Genomic DNA, 14,157 nt, shown 5'->3' on the forward strand with positions numbered 1-14,157 from the left:
TCTGTAATCATATAAGGACATAGCAACTACTGAGAAGAGAATGAAATTCCTTATCTCTCTCCAAGATTCACTCTAGATGCTTCTCAACAATAGATCCAGTAACCTAGAAAACTGAGTTTGTCTTCTGCTTTGTTGATGCTCTTGAATGTTAAAAGCATATTAAGTTCCCTCCTTATTCAGCCTTATTAGATGCATTTTCCCAGAGGTCATGAATATTTGAAATGAACCAGAAAATGACATTAGTTTTACAGAGAAAAAAAAAAAAAAAGAGAAAAAAAGAAATATCTGTGTCTTTTACTAATGGCAGTGACCTTCAAGATTTATTAAGATTTCACTAGCCTGCCATCATCTGTACAGATCCCAGGGCTCTGGATGGACAATGATTTATGTAAATAGACAACATTAAAAACAATACGCAACCATCAAGCACACTAAGACCACTTTTACATATGCAATATGCTTAGTTTACAATTTGATCACATCAAATCTAACAGTCAAACTGAGGAAACAAAATGGAGAAACAAAATTTAAGAAAGAGAAAGTCCATTTCTGAGTTTGAAAATCCAAACTTTAGTATGAAATTTATGAGTAACATACTGGAATGACTGGATCAAACATTATAGGCTCACTTGAACACTTTGTCTTCTATTTAAAGCTTGTCAAACTTGTTTTTATTTTAGAAATGTATTTAAAGTGAGGTTAGACACTTGATTGCCAACTCACTCCAATGGAAACGTGATGCCTAACACATTTAAGTTCCTTGCAAGTCCAAGTTAAAACCCTAAAATTTTTGGAAGGCAGCAACCTGTTCTAGATACCTGCTTTATGATACAAGGACAATGCAAAAAATGTAGTCAAAGAAGATGAAAAACAGTTGTACACAATGGGATTTCAATTGGTAAAGACTGATTTTGTACAACATTTCCATCAGTTGAACTTCCAACTCTGACAGAAAACAAGTACAAGCAGGGAAATGACATTGACTGTTTCTTCACATAGGAAATAGGATCCTGTTTTTAGTAGAGCAGCAGGAAAGCAGAGCAGCAGATGGAGTAGGAACATATTTCGCTTTAAACAGGAGGGCCAGAAGACTTGAGAAACCCAAAATTTTGGATGACACCAGCCTTAGGGATTGGCTGGTGGTGAAACCACATGCCTCTCTTCAGCTGTTTCTGGCCACAAATCAACTGAAATTTGATCTTTACACAATCAGCAAGAGATAACATCTCACAGTTAGTCAGCAAAGGGAAGACTCCCTCACGTATCTAATCCAACCCTTTGGACAGCATCCTTTTTGGCTCTGTGGTCTCTTAAATGATCAATATTAAGACACGGTCCATGTTTTTTGTACTTTATTTCCCACATTTTCTTTTCAGATAGCTTTTTTTATCAACATACAAATACACAGGGTTGCTTTTAAAATATAGATACATTAGAAGAAATCCAATGCAATTCTATAAATATAACGTATTATCTACATTAAGCCCAAGAGCGTTTCTGACCACTGTTTCTGTAGTGACTCTAATTCACAAGAATTGCAGAAGGATCCACAAGTAAAACAGGCTTAATATATGCAGCACTAAATATCTGGTGTCTGAGATGCTGCCAAAAGAGAAACATCAGAGAGATGTAGATGCCTGGTGCCAGAAAATAATTTATATTACATACTGCTCGGATCATGTTGGCCTGTGAGGTTAGTAGTCAAGGGGAAGTTAGAACACCTTCATCTGGACATAAGGGATTGCAGAATGAGCACTGGGAAACCATACAGGGGATGCAACTGAGCAGAGCTCAGATATTCACAAAAAAATTAAACAGTAACAGCAGTTTTGAATTAATCCTAGAATTAGAATGGACCACACTGGAGATGTGTCATGCAGAAGGCATTACTTTCAGACTACTTGCCTGGGTTAAGAATGGTTCCATTATCTGATCAGTCTAAGCTTTAGTGTAAGAAACGGGACATTAAAGATGGGTTAGGGAGACCATCAGAATGTGTTTACTGAGGGCTACAAGAAGCACACACCTTATAAAATAGGTTACTAGCTCTAACAATAATCTGAAAACCTACCAGTTTCAAAGTTGCATATAACAGCCATTCTAAGATGCAATTCAGAAAAGTCAGGAAGCAATGGGTTTGGAGTTCTCCACCATTAAGAAACACAAACAAATCTTTCTCCATACAAGAAACAGTCCCCTGCTCCCAAACAGAAGCAACTCAAAACTCACAAGCCATTAAATTTCTCCAGTGTGACATCTGGTGTGAACACATCCAGTATTCCAATCACCTGAAAATAAGGAGAAGGGAGAGAAAGAAACCATGCGTTAATAATATCTCAACACAAAAATTCCTGAATAGTGTAATTAGTGGAGAAATGTAATAAAAAACATTTCCATAACAAGACATTAACTACAGGCATAAAGATGGCTGAAATAGCGCCTAACAACATTAGGATTCACTACGTGTTAAATTTTAAAGCTTTGAGGGCTACTTGTGATAAAAAAGATGTATGTATTAAATAAAAAGTTCAGGGGCTTACCGTTTTATACAGGAAGACAGAGCGAGTGCCTTTGAACCTGAATAACGTCAGTATTTTAAACAAACCAGATAAATCAGTTTATAATCTGAACCAGTCATAAGTGGTCCTCACCTAGCTGGACCTGCACTGACAATAGATAAGAACACATCAAACACCTGCAGATTTTCCTTAGGAGGCAATTTAGGTAGAAAGATTGCAATCCCTAACTGGGAGAGCAAACAAGAAACTAGAACTAAATTCTTCCCGTAGAGAATACATTATCAAGAGAAACCACCACCTAGCAAAGTATATCTCCCCACCACAGCTTTTCCTAAGAAATTTAGGTTAGATGTTAGGCAGAAAATCTTCACTCAGAGGGTGGTCAGGCCCTGGCACAGCTGCCCACAGAAGCCGGGGGTACCCCATCCCTGGAGGTGCTCAAAGCCAGGCTGGATGGGCCCTGGGCAGCCTGAGCTGGTGGATGGCAGCCTGCCCATGGCAGGGGCTTGGAACAGGTGATCTTTGAGGTCCCTTCCAATCTAAGCCATTCTATGATTCTAAGGTGTATTTTTCAGTGCAACTACATCAACTGAATATAGACTTAATACAGTCATCTCCAGTGCTTCTCTCAAGCTCATTAGTGACTAGTAAATTAAATATACAGAGCTAGATGCTTCAAAAGATGTAGCTGGCATTGTCTAAAGCCAAATCTCAGCTCAGACACTGCTTAATCCTGTAAATTCCTGCACATTACAGGCATTTAGAGTTGTTTCTTTTCAGCTTCCTAGAACACCTGTGGTTCAAACCTCAAACTGGAGTCCTGCAGTCAGGCACTGCTAATTCACAACAATTTCTGTTTGCTCAGAGGAAGCCCTTGAGCAGGGCCCAGAAGCCAGGCTCTGCCAGCAGCCAGCGGGTGCTCTGGGCACTGGGCTACTTGTGCCATTTCGCAGGTCCAGGCTGCCACACCGACACTGGTATTTTGGGTTTGCAGGAATGCACGCTATCTCAAACAGCAGCTTTTCAGGCTGGTTCTTTACTGATGCACATGCCTCTCTCAGCAACCTTCTACAACACAACTTTTAGACAGGCACGTCACAGGCTAAGGGTTATTGTGGTACTAAGTTGAAGGCCACATTGAAAAAAGGTATTTGAAACAATTGTGAGGAGTAGAATGGCATTAGGTCAGTAAGACAGACTATCATGCCACCGCCCAACTGATGCCAGGTCTGTCTGGCTCTGATGCCATCAGTGCAGACTGGCTTCTGTGCTGAGGTCTGAAATGCTTTTTTAGAAGCCAAACACTTTGACAGAAAGCACTTCTCCTATTGTCAGCAGGCCTGTGGAGTACCAACCAGTGGGGCAGAGAAAGAAAGCAACGGAAATGGAAAATGAAAGAGAATATTACTCCTAAGAGACTTGTAATCTTTATAGCTTTGTTCAGACCAATCTCTATGGCTGTGTGGTTTAGGGATTACACATCAGTTTAAAACTGAAAGACTAGAAACTTCATGAAAGGAAACAGGACTAACGGCGTATTATACTGTTGATGTTACCATCAAAGTACTGAAATTACTGCACAATTCACCGGGATAGCAATCAGGATGGATTCGGGACATTATTAGCATATTAGCATAGTGAATTATGTGGAAGCAAAGACAAATGCAGAGAGAGCAGAAATGCGGGGAAAAAAAGAAAGAAAGGAAGGACAACTTCCTTTATTCAAAGGTTTAAATAAAACCAACCAACACTGATGAAATCCTTCGTGCACCCATTTTTATCCTTGCCACATTCAAGGGACGTACCACACTTAGACTGGGTGTTATCACAACATTGCAAGGCTTAGATGAAGACAGAAAGCTCACAGTCCCTCATCTTTGTAGCCAAACGTATCTTAGAAAAAATAAGAGGACTGTTATCTGAGGACTGTTATCTGAAACTCATTCAGAATAATGTAACTACCATAAAACAGTGACTATACCCACTATATTCTCTGAAGTGACATCTTCAGCGTTTCTTTCTCTCCTTCCACTTTTTCAGAAGTCCCACTTGTTCTCTCCAAGGAGGTATTTCTATGCCTTCATTCACCTAAGCTATCTGCCTCACCAACACAAAACACACTGAAGATAAACTATATGATGCCAGAATTCAGCAGTGAACCATGGAGGACAACCCCACAGGCAGAGCTGATGGAGCAGAAGGTGAAGTGATAAGGATGCTGCACTGCTTCCATCTCTGCACAAAATGTTATCAGGCCCCCACTGTCAACACAAGAACATGTTTCAATAAAGAGAATAGCAGAACAAAAATCATTCAATGAACCACACCAAAATCTTACTACTTCTCCATTAAACAGTGTCCCATCGTTACTTTATGCTTCCTGAGGTACAAACTACTGATTCCAAGGGAGGCTGCAAACTTCCAGAGACGAGCTTACCGTTGGCCTGCGTTGTTGCAAACCCCGTGATGTGAGGAATACCACAGAGACCAACACTGCTCCCGCCGGAGGGAATTTTAAATACTAAAACAGAAAACTCTTCTAGCATGCCAAGCGTTTCACAACGCTCCTTTTCTTGTTCTCCAAAGCAAGTTTTCTGAAAAACCTGAAATCCACATTAGTGCCCAATATATGTCATACTAATAGTTAATTGATTTAAAAATAAAAGCAAGGGGCCCCATTCCTTTTCTCGATGATCTTTATTGAACAGTTGTGTTTTGGGGTGATCTTCCTTCCCTGGAACAGAGTCATTTAGTATTTCTACCCAGACCACACTGCTTTCTGCAGATATGCTAAGAGCAAGGAGGCACAGAATGAAATAAGTCTTCCCAGGAAGATACATCTCCAGATACTTCTCCAGGAAAAGGAAAAGAACTGGACAGAATACAGGAAACTCCCTTTTCCGTACTGTGTAAAATCCTACGTCTGTCTAAAATGTCCTCTTCTCCCAGTTAAATACAGTATTTGCAAAAACTTTGTGGTACTTAAAGATACTGTCCCAGCACAGAATGAAGCCACCACAAAACATGCATCATAAGAATCATCTTTTTCACAGCGTGTTCCCTATGAAAGCTGAGGTATTGTGAAGCGTCCTGCAGCCATGTTCTTCCCCTCCGATAAGGAACAAACTCCCTGTGCCCAGGGATGGCGATGAAAAGCATCTGTAGAAACTGGCAGGAGCCATGACCACATTTTTTCCCTACAAACTCTGCCAGGAAGCGATTTCAAGAATGAAGCGCCCACTGAAAAACAGTTTGGATTTCCATCAGCTCCCCTGCAGTACCTTCCTTGCTTGTAACAAAGCATATCTAATGGACAAAGTTCAATGTGTGCCTCTCCCATCTTTCTGCAAAGCAATGCCAGCCAACAGCAGAACTACATTTCTGCTGGTTCTACTGGTTTCAGGTGAGGATGTTCATGCTCTGTACACTACTGACTGTGTCCTCCTAGGAAGCCGCTGGGAAGCATAGCAGTGGCTCCAGCTTTATTTTTAATCTCTGTCATTCCCTTGCACAAGACATTTACACTGATCACTCTGATCAGTTTTAATTATTGACAGCAAATAACAGCTGTGTTTGTGAGGTGATTACCACCCCTCCTCTTCTCAGACCATCTCCTGTTCCAAAGACAATTCTACCATAGGCACACAGCAGCGAGGAGCTCCTCATCCATATACTCCCGTGCACATTCATGTATTTTCAAGGACTGTTTCACTGGATTTCTGTAAAGGAAAGTTTCTGATGCAAGCAGCAGTACACAAACAAAAGACATGATCTGCTATAAATTAATAAGTAATGCAGGCTATGTCTCTCATGCACTAAGTGCTTCTTTATTCCATGGATGTTACGCATGAACACACAGTGAAGCTGAGCAGCTCTGCCAATCAAGCTGCAAACACGTACACTTTTTAAGAGAGCCCTGCTGGGGTGTACTGAACTATATATCATACTGCATTAGATTTTCTGCAGTGTTAGCTTCAACTTCACGTTGTTGTGTTCTTCCACATCACAGGGCACCGGTGTCCTTTTAACTACGCTAAGAAGCCTCAATCTTTTTATAATTGTAACCCCCAGCACAAGGCTCACACTACAGTCACTTCCCTTCCACCCAGGGTTACCTCTGCTGCATCTCAAGGAGAGATGGAGATGGCAGCACATCCACAGACACCAGCCATGTCTCACAAGCCACATCTTCTAGAGACCTAGACGCAACACCCAACAGACTCAAATGCTTTATATTTACATCCTGGAGTGAGTAAAAATCCTAAAACAAAAACGTTTGGGTTTCAGTGCTGTCCTCACCATGTTTTACTCGACTAAGCACATCCGTCTGCTTTATTACTATCTAAGGCTGAGTGTGAAGAAACAGGTGATGGCTGACGTTCAGCCTGGATAAAATATCTATCAGGTAGGTTTGTAAAAACAAGCCCAGCATGTGATGACTGGTATTGCCATATTGATTTACCAGCTCCTAGAGTCACTTCTTTTAATACTCAGTGTCATGTTAGCTGCCTTGCTGTTTGTAGCTTTCAGCATGCAGAAAAAGCACCATGAATGTTACTGCCCTACAACATTTTGACAGCAGTAAATCATACAGCCATGCCTCACTTGCAATCTAAAAGCAAATTTGCCACTTTCGGACAGGACTGACAATTTGCACTTTATGGCACTTGTCTCCTTAAAGGATGTGAATTTTCAGCTGATGCAGTCCTGCAGGGCTGCCTGAAGGAAATCTAATACAGTAAGCATTCACAGTGGCACCACTCATCTGTGTAAAGGCACGGCTCACCTGTAACTCCCTTCTTGGATTGACTTTGTATACTTCTTCTTCTAACGCTCATGTCAGCTGGATGAGCTGCAAAAGTGACAGTCTGAAGATTTCCTCAGGTAGGAGCATACTTTCCTAAAATTTTCTCTGAAAAAATTTTGCTTGGGTGATGCCAAAAGACCTCACTTTCTTTTCATAATTAAGAATTCAAGATAAATAAGCATCAGTTAACCCAAAATGGAAGGCCTGCATCATCATCTTCAGAAGCGTAGCTGTAGAGTGAGAGCTGATTTGGTGTCTGTTGGATACCTGAGCTCCTTCCAAAAGGGGGAAAAACGCTAAATGGTTTTCCTAATGTAAAACATACATTGTTCTTGAGATGTTGGAATTCACCAGAGAGTAATGTTCTCACAGACAGATGACTGAGAGAGTAATATAGAGTACCTTTAAACAAATACTGCAGCTGACTCTTAGTAGGTTTCCAGGAAGACATCTGTAGAATATTAACTGACTTAACTTAAAGAGATGTTTAATGGGCATCTGTCAAAAACCTTATGCCAAAGGCACATTCAGAATTTAAATTGGTACAACTGGGTCAGAATTACCGCGTGTGCTTGTGTTTATATATAGATACAAACGTATGCTGGCACACAGGCAGTGTTTTCATTCTCTTTCTGGTTTTAAGTCAAAGCCATAATAGATAATTTTAAGGGTCCTCACTTTAAATGAACTCAAAATGTAAAAAGGCAGGGAACAAAAGCAGCACTACCCAAAAAAACTTCCTAAAGATAAGCAGCCTGGTCTTCTACATGATGCAGTAGGTGCCAAAGAAATAACCAAGATCTGTAGTGGGAGATAGCACGAATACATGAAGAAAAGCAAAAAACACAGTATGCTTTTCATTCTGCTTAGCTGCTTGTATTCCTCATTTTCACACCATTCCCTCTTTTCTGCCAGAATATCTGTTTATACAGCTACAAAGTGATCCAGCAGCTTATCTTGCTGGAAGCTAACTTTCCTTTTTGGCAATATCTAAGGCAATATCTAATATCTGGGTTAAATTACTTCTTAGGCAATAGAAGTAACTTACAATGCTTGTGAAACATCCCAGATTCTCTCAGACTATAACACCCATAAAAAGACAGATCTGAGTGCCATTAGAGACAGGTCTCACTCTCTTGATAGATGGCTTCTATCCCATGGTCCTCAACACCACCTCCCTCACGGATTTGTTTTCTAAGGGATGAAGAGAAGTTCCATATTACAAATTTGCACGGCTTACACAGAAATATTCCTTGTTACATTTCAGTAACGCACTACTAGAAAGCCATTGGGGACCATAATGATTTGGCATATAAAAGGAAGAGAGAGTCATCTCCGCAATGTATGGGAACTGTTGAGTCACAGCCTGAGCCACTGATTGATCACCTGAGGCAAAGACTGGGTCAGCCATGGGAGCACAGGTGAAGGTGATTCAGCTGTGTGACCAGAAGGGGTGGAACTTGGTTGCACCTCTCCTAGACCCCATTTAAGGTCTGACTGCCACAGGGGAAGAATCTCTTTCTGGAGATTGCTCCCTTTGGAGTTTTCTACTGCTAGCCTAGGACACAAGTGAGCATTCCATTTATTTTTGATTATCTGTCCCCACTGCAATAATCTTTCTAATTATAAAACCCATAAAATACTATCCTAACCACGCCACTCTGCTAACTGTATGTTTGTTAACTGTACATTGCAACCACTATTGCCTATTCCTGAAAATGCTTGAATAGATGAGCAAATTGACTGGGAGTTAGTTCTCCTACAAGGTAAAATACAACTTCAGTAAAATTAAGTGGGATGACTCCTATATTTATGTTCATCCTGTAGGATAACAGGACATCCTACAACACTTTCACACTAAATAAATGAGCGTACTCCTCAAAGGATCAATAACAGAGGTAATCCAGGGTATTGAGCAGAAGTTTTCTTCAGTTTTCTTCACTGAGTGAAGGACACAATGAAGAACTGTAACACAGGTTTATGACATCTCCTGAGCTCTTACTGGAGGGTCAGAGATGCCAGTTTTTACTGTGGTGTGTCAGACCATTTTCTTCTATTATTCTGAATACACCATAAGGTTAAATAAACTATGATAATACATTGGTACATACACATCATAACGCTCCCTTGAAAGCTATGAAGGGCAGACATGCTCTATCCAAAGGCAATCACAGTAGATGAAAGGAACAGAGCATCACACTTTTCATGTAATCTGGCATCAGACGCGTCATGGTTACAGAAGTAATTTCAAAAGAAAAGTAGATTAGATGCAGAGGAGTGAATTGGGTGTAATTTTAACTATCACATAAACACAGCCTTGAAACAGTTCTATAATCTGAAGTAGAAAAAAACAGCAAATGAAGATTAGTGCAATGACAGATTAGAGCAGTGTCACAACAGTACTTCTAATCCACAGCGGCAGTACTGCAGACTGGCTATTACACACCACCATACATACCTTGATTACCAGCAGCCAAGGAGGAGATAGGAGTGCCATCACTATTTTACTGTGGTCTCTGAAACAATTACTTCAATCTTATTCATTTTAATAGCGGTTGGACTTATAGTACAGCCAGAAGGATAGATACTTGCTGTTACACAGAAGCATACTGCAATGGATTAGTTTAGAGAACGAATCACTTGGAGCAGGAAAAACACGCTGGGGACTGCTGATGTAGAAGGACAGAAGGACAAGAAGACTGAAATGCTACACATTTTTGTAAATCCATCCTTCAGCAGCAATGTGCAAAGAAAGAGGCTCTTTGACAGAATTGCAGCAGATCAAAGATTAGGGGGAGGCCTGAAAATCCTGATGAGGAGTGCTACTGCCACTCTGGTCTAATTTGGGATAGAAGGAATGTTTAAAGAGTATCCCGAGGTCAGCATGAGGGCTAGAAATCCTGAAAAGCTTTGCTGCCAGTCCTAATTCACAGTGGGTGAAATGAATGGTATGAGACTGGAATCATGGATGGAAATCCTCATGAAGGGCTGTAATGCCCTTTCAGCCTTATACTGGATGGGCGAGGGGTCAGTGTCTGCCTCCCCAGTGTCCACACATTCCTTGCATGATCATTTATTTGGTCATTGATCTTTAATGAGTAAATACCATAATTTGTGGCAGAACTTTTCCTTAGCACCTAGACTAGATTTATCCTTCTGCGGCCCAAATTGTTTTCTATGTCTATATGTTACATATTATTCCCTTCCTCCATGTATATTGATTTGTCACTGTTACAAATGGCACTCACACTCCAGTGAGCACTTCTGTCTGTATTCTGTAGTTATCCAACAAGCATGTGGTGACGTTCCAGAGTGCTGTCCTGAAGGGCCCACGTGAGTGGAAAACGCAACCCAACGCATGATTCTGGGAAATGGAAGACAATCTGCAAACTCTGGACACAGTTAAGAGCTTTTGACTGCATGAGCTATCTGCTCCCAGATATTCAGCGGAGAAAACGCAGAGAGTATGAAAGCCCATGTATGACATGGAAGATCCCTGCAAAAATTAAGTCTTGGATATGTACAATGGTGGTTACAAAGCTGTTACTTCAAGTAAAATGAGGAAATATGCTAAAAGATTTAGACTGAAATATTAAGAGGCACAAAAAGCCTTAAGCCTACAACAAGGTCTTCTTCTTCTGGACAGTCCAGATATCCCGCTGATTATTCTTCAAAATGAACCTAGACAACACTGGTACCCAGACTGTTAATCCCATAATGTCAAATGACAATGACAGGTTACTGTTAGCACCAGTTTCTCTCACCCTCACTCTCCATCATGTAGTTTGCCATCATGAAGGCTATGTGAAGGGAGAAATGCTCCAACCTCCCACATTAATCTCCCACATCATTATTTGAAAACAGACTCTGATGTATCATTTTAATAAGCCACCACCCACAATCTTTCCTTTTTTTTTTCTTCTTTTTCATTTTAAAGCATTTAAAGCCACCAAACCGATCCCCCAAGCCCACCATGGGAGCCTCTCCTCACGCTTCAACTCCACAAAAGTTTTCACACAGATCTGTTCAGGATAAACAATTTAATCACACTTTCAACACTTCTTCCTACAGCTGTTCTTCTTTTGTACTGTGTGGGAATCTGTGCCGAGTGCTGTGTCCTATTCTTTACTTTCCAGTAAAGCACTTTGCTTAGTTATTCCCAGACATTCCCTGTTTCCTACTAGCACAAAACCAACACTTCCGAATACTTCATGAAAGATAAAGAAAGCCCTACTCCCCTAAATAGGTATGCATGCATAACATGCCCACCTTCAACAAGTTCTGAAAACCTGTTTCACTTTTCAGATGCTGCCGTGTGGGATACACAGCACAGACCCATCCTCCTGTACCTCACGGGGATGTAATGACGAGGATGGAATTTCTGGGCACTCCATCTCTCTCACTGGCCTGAAGAACAAATTCCACTGCAGTTCTAAACCTTCCCACCCAACCTTTCCTTCAGGACAGTGAGATGGTGCTTCTCACGGGAGACTCCCATTTGTGTGAGCTGACGTTTGCAGATCAGGGACTGGCAGATGAAGGACAGGCCAGCAGGTCTCGTCAAAGAGCGCTGAACACTACAGCTGCACATCAGCTTGCCCAACTCTGCTCAGTTTCTTTTCTTTTTCAGTGCACGTAAGCTCTGCGAGGTCTGAACTCACGTTTTCGTGCTTCATGTGCTTCAGGAGGCGCAGCTCTCGGTAGGCTCTCTTGGCAAGGATCTGGGACTGAAAGGGGCGGTACAGCTTCTTAATGGCCACTTTGGTGCCGCTTCTTCCATCCACAGCGGAGCTTCAGGAGAGCAAAACAGCGCCTTGTGAGTGCGGGCGAAGCGGCACCGCCGCGCTCTGCCTGCCTCGCCCTGCCAGCGGCGTGCCCGGCACAGAAAAAAGATCCCAAGCCAGGCGTCCCGCTCCAGGGTGGAGCCCGGGATGGGGACACGCGCGGCTCGGAGCGCGTTCCCAACCACGCACGGGCGGACCCCCGCTCCCCCGCCCGGCTCTCCGCGGGACGGGGCCGCCCAGGTGCGGGTGGGGCCGGCTCTCTTCAGCCCCCCCGGACCCGGCAGCGCAGCCCGGCTCGGAACGGCCGCCGGAAAAAGTCGGTCGGGAAGAAAGCGAAAGCGCCGCGCCCCGCCGACCCCGGGCTGCGCCCCGCCGAGCCGCCATCTCGGCCGCCCCCGGCCCCGGGGTGCGCCCACCTCCCCGGGGCAGCCGCAGCCCGGCCCCTTCCCGCTCACCAGACGGTTCCGTAGGCGCCGGAGCCCACGAGTTGCAGGTCCCGGTAGCGGTCCCGCACTTCCCAGAGGGTTTTGGTGATCTCCTGCCGGTAGAAGCCGTTCTTGGGGGAGGACATAGCGCGCGGCCCCTGCCGCCACCTCCAACAAAGAGTCCGGGGGGGAGCGCCGAGCGCCGGGCCGGGCTGAGCGAGCCGAGGGGCCGGGCTTGGCCGCGCTCCTTCCGCGCCTCCCTCTCTCCCTCCCTCTCGCCCGCCCCAGCCCCGCTCCCCCGGCAGCGCCGCGCTCCGTTGGGGGCACCGCCCGGCCCGGCGCCCTGCCCGCTCCTGAGTGCGGGAGGAGACGCGCGGCGCCCCGGCGGGCTGTCCGCGTGGAAAGGCGGTGACCCGGCAGGTGCTGGGCACGGGAGGAACGGTGCGTGGCAGTGCTGCTCCGGGGATTTCCCTCACGCCGCCCGTGCGGCGTACGCCGCGTTAGCTGTTCCAGCGGCTCAGCGCCTCCAGCACTTCTGCTTTCCGCCCCTCTCCCCGCAGCAGCGTGGCCAAAGCCGTGCCGCTGCCCGCGTGGACGGCGAGGGCAGCTCCCTCACAGCGCTGGAGCTCGGCGAGCTGAGGTGCGGCCGTGACCGCTCAGCCTCATCCAGCGCCGTGTAGAGAAAAAGGTGTGAGGCTTCTGCCGCACCGAGACACGCTCAAAATCCATCTGTTCCTTATGACTCGATTGCGTGCTGCCGTGTGTTTGTGGATCTGGTGGGTGGTGTGTGCTTTACTGTCCTGCAAAGCTCAAGATATCTCCCCAGTTCTATGAAATCAGCCTCGGACATGGGAGGTGGGAGTGGGAGCTGACAGGAGTGTGGATGGATGGCTGTGTGGTGATACCAGGGCTCCCTGCAGGCCCAGCGTGCTGTGCTGGGTATTGTGCTGCTGGGGTAAACTGAGAATCCTTACTATGGAGCTGAGCACAAGCACACCCCGGCCTTCTCTGGGTGTGTGCACACCATGAGCTTGTTCAGCCTGGAGAAGAGAAGGCTCCTGGGAGACCTTACTGCAGCCTTCCAGAACTTGAAGGGAGCGTATAAACGGGAGGAGGAATGACATTTTACATGTTCTGACAGCATTAGGACAAGAGGAATGGCTTTAAACTACAAGAGGAGAAATTTAGGTTAGATATTAGAAGGAAATGCTTTACCCAGTGGACAGTGAGGCACTGGCACAACTGCCTCAAGAAGCTGTGGGTGCCCCATCCCTGGAGGCGCTCCGGACCAGGCTGGATGGGGCCGTGGGCAGCCTGAGCTGCTGAGTGGCTCTGTCCATGGCGGGGGGTTGGCAGTAGATGGTCTTTGAGATTCCCTCCAACCCGTTCTGTGGTTCTGTGGTGTGGCTCTTGCAGTCTGGACTCTTGTGTCAGTGCTTTGGATGTGGTAAAACTCTGCTGACTTTTACACTAAAGTGTTAAGGGATATAAAGTAAAAAATAGAAATGGAAAGAGGAAGAAATGAGAATTACAGGCAGTGGAGAAAAACTGCCTTTAGTTATAGTTGTAGAAGCCACTAAAGTATTGTACTGCATTAGATGATATTCTACCAAGCTAAGCTG

The 14,157-nt window shown here is 44.5% G+C and overlaps 1 protein-coding gene across 1 annotated transcript in view; it reads right to left on the reverse strand.

Annotated features, from left to right (window-relative positions):
* MAPK12 (mitogen-activated protein kinase 12) overlaps window positions 1-12,880 on the reverse strand; it is a 31,918-nt gene extending 19,038 nt beyond the window's left edge. The window contains exons 1-3 of the mRNA XM_085218261.1: window positions 12,566-12,880; window positions 11,988-12,117; window positions 2,230-2,288 (exon numbers count right to left, since the gene is read on the reverse strand). Of these exons, the coding sequence (XP_085074387.1) occupies window positions 2,230-2,288; window positions 11,988-12,117; window positions 12,566-12,681 (305 nt within the window). The 5' untranslated portion in view covers window positions 12,682-12,880. The remainder of the gene's footprint in view (window positions 1-2,229; window positions 2,289-11,987; window positions 12,118-12,565) is intronic.
* Window positions 12,881-14,157: the final 1,277 nt, after the last annotated feature.

This window comes from Meleagris gallopavo, chromosome 1 (genome assembly GCF_905368555.1).
Source record: "Meleagris gallopavo chromosome 1, MGAL_WU_HG_1.1, whole genome shotgun sequence".
NCBI classification, from domain to species: Eukaryota; Metazoa; Chordata; class Aves; order Galliformes; family Phasianidae; genus Meleagris; species Meleagris gallopavo.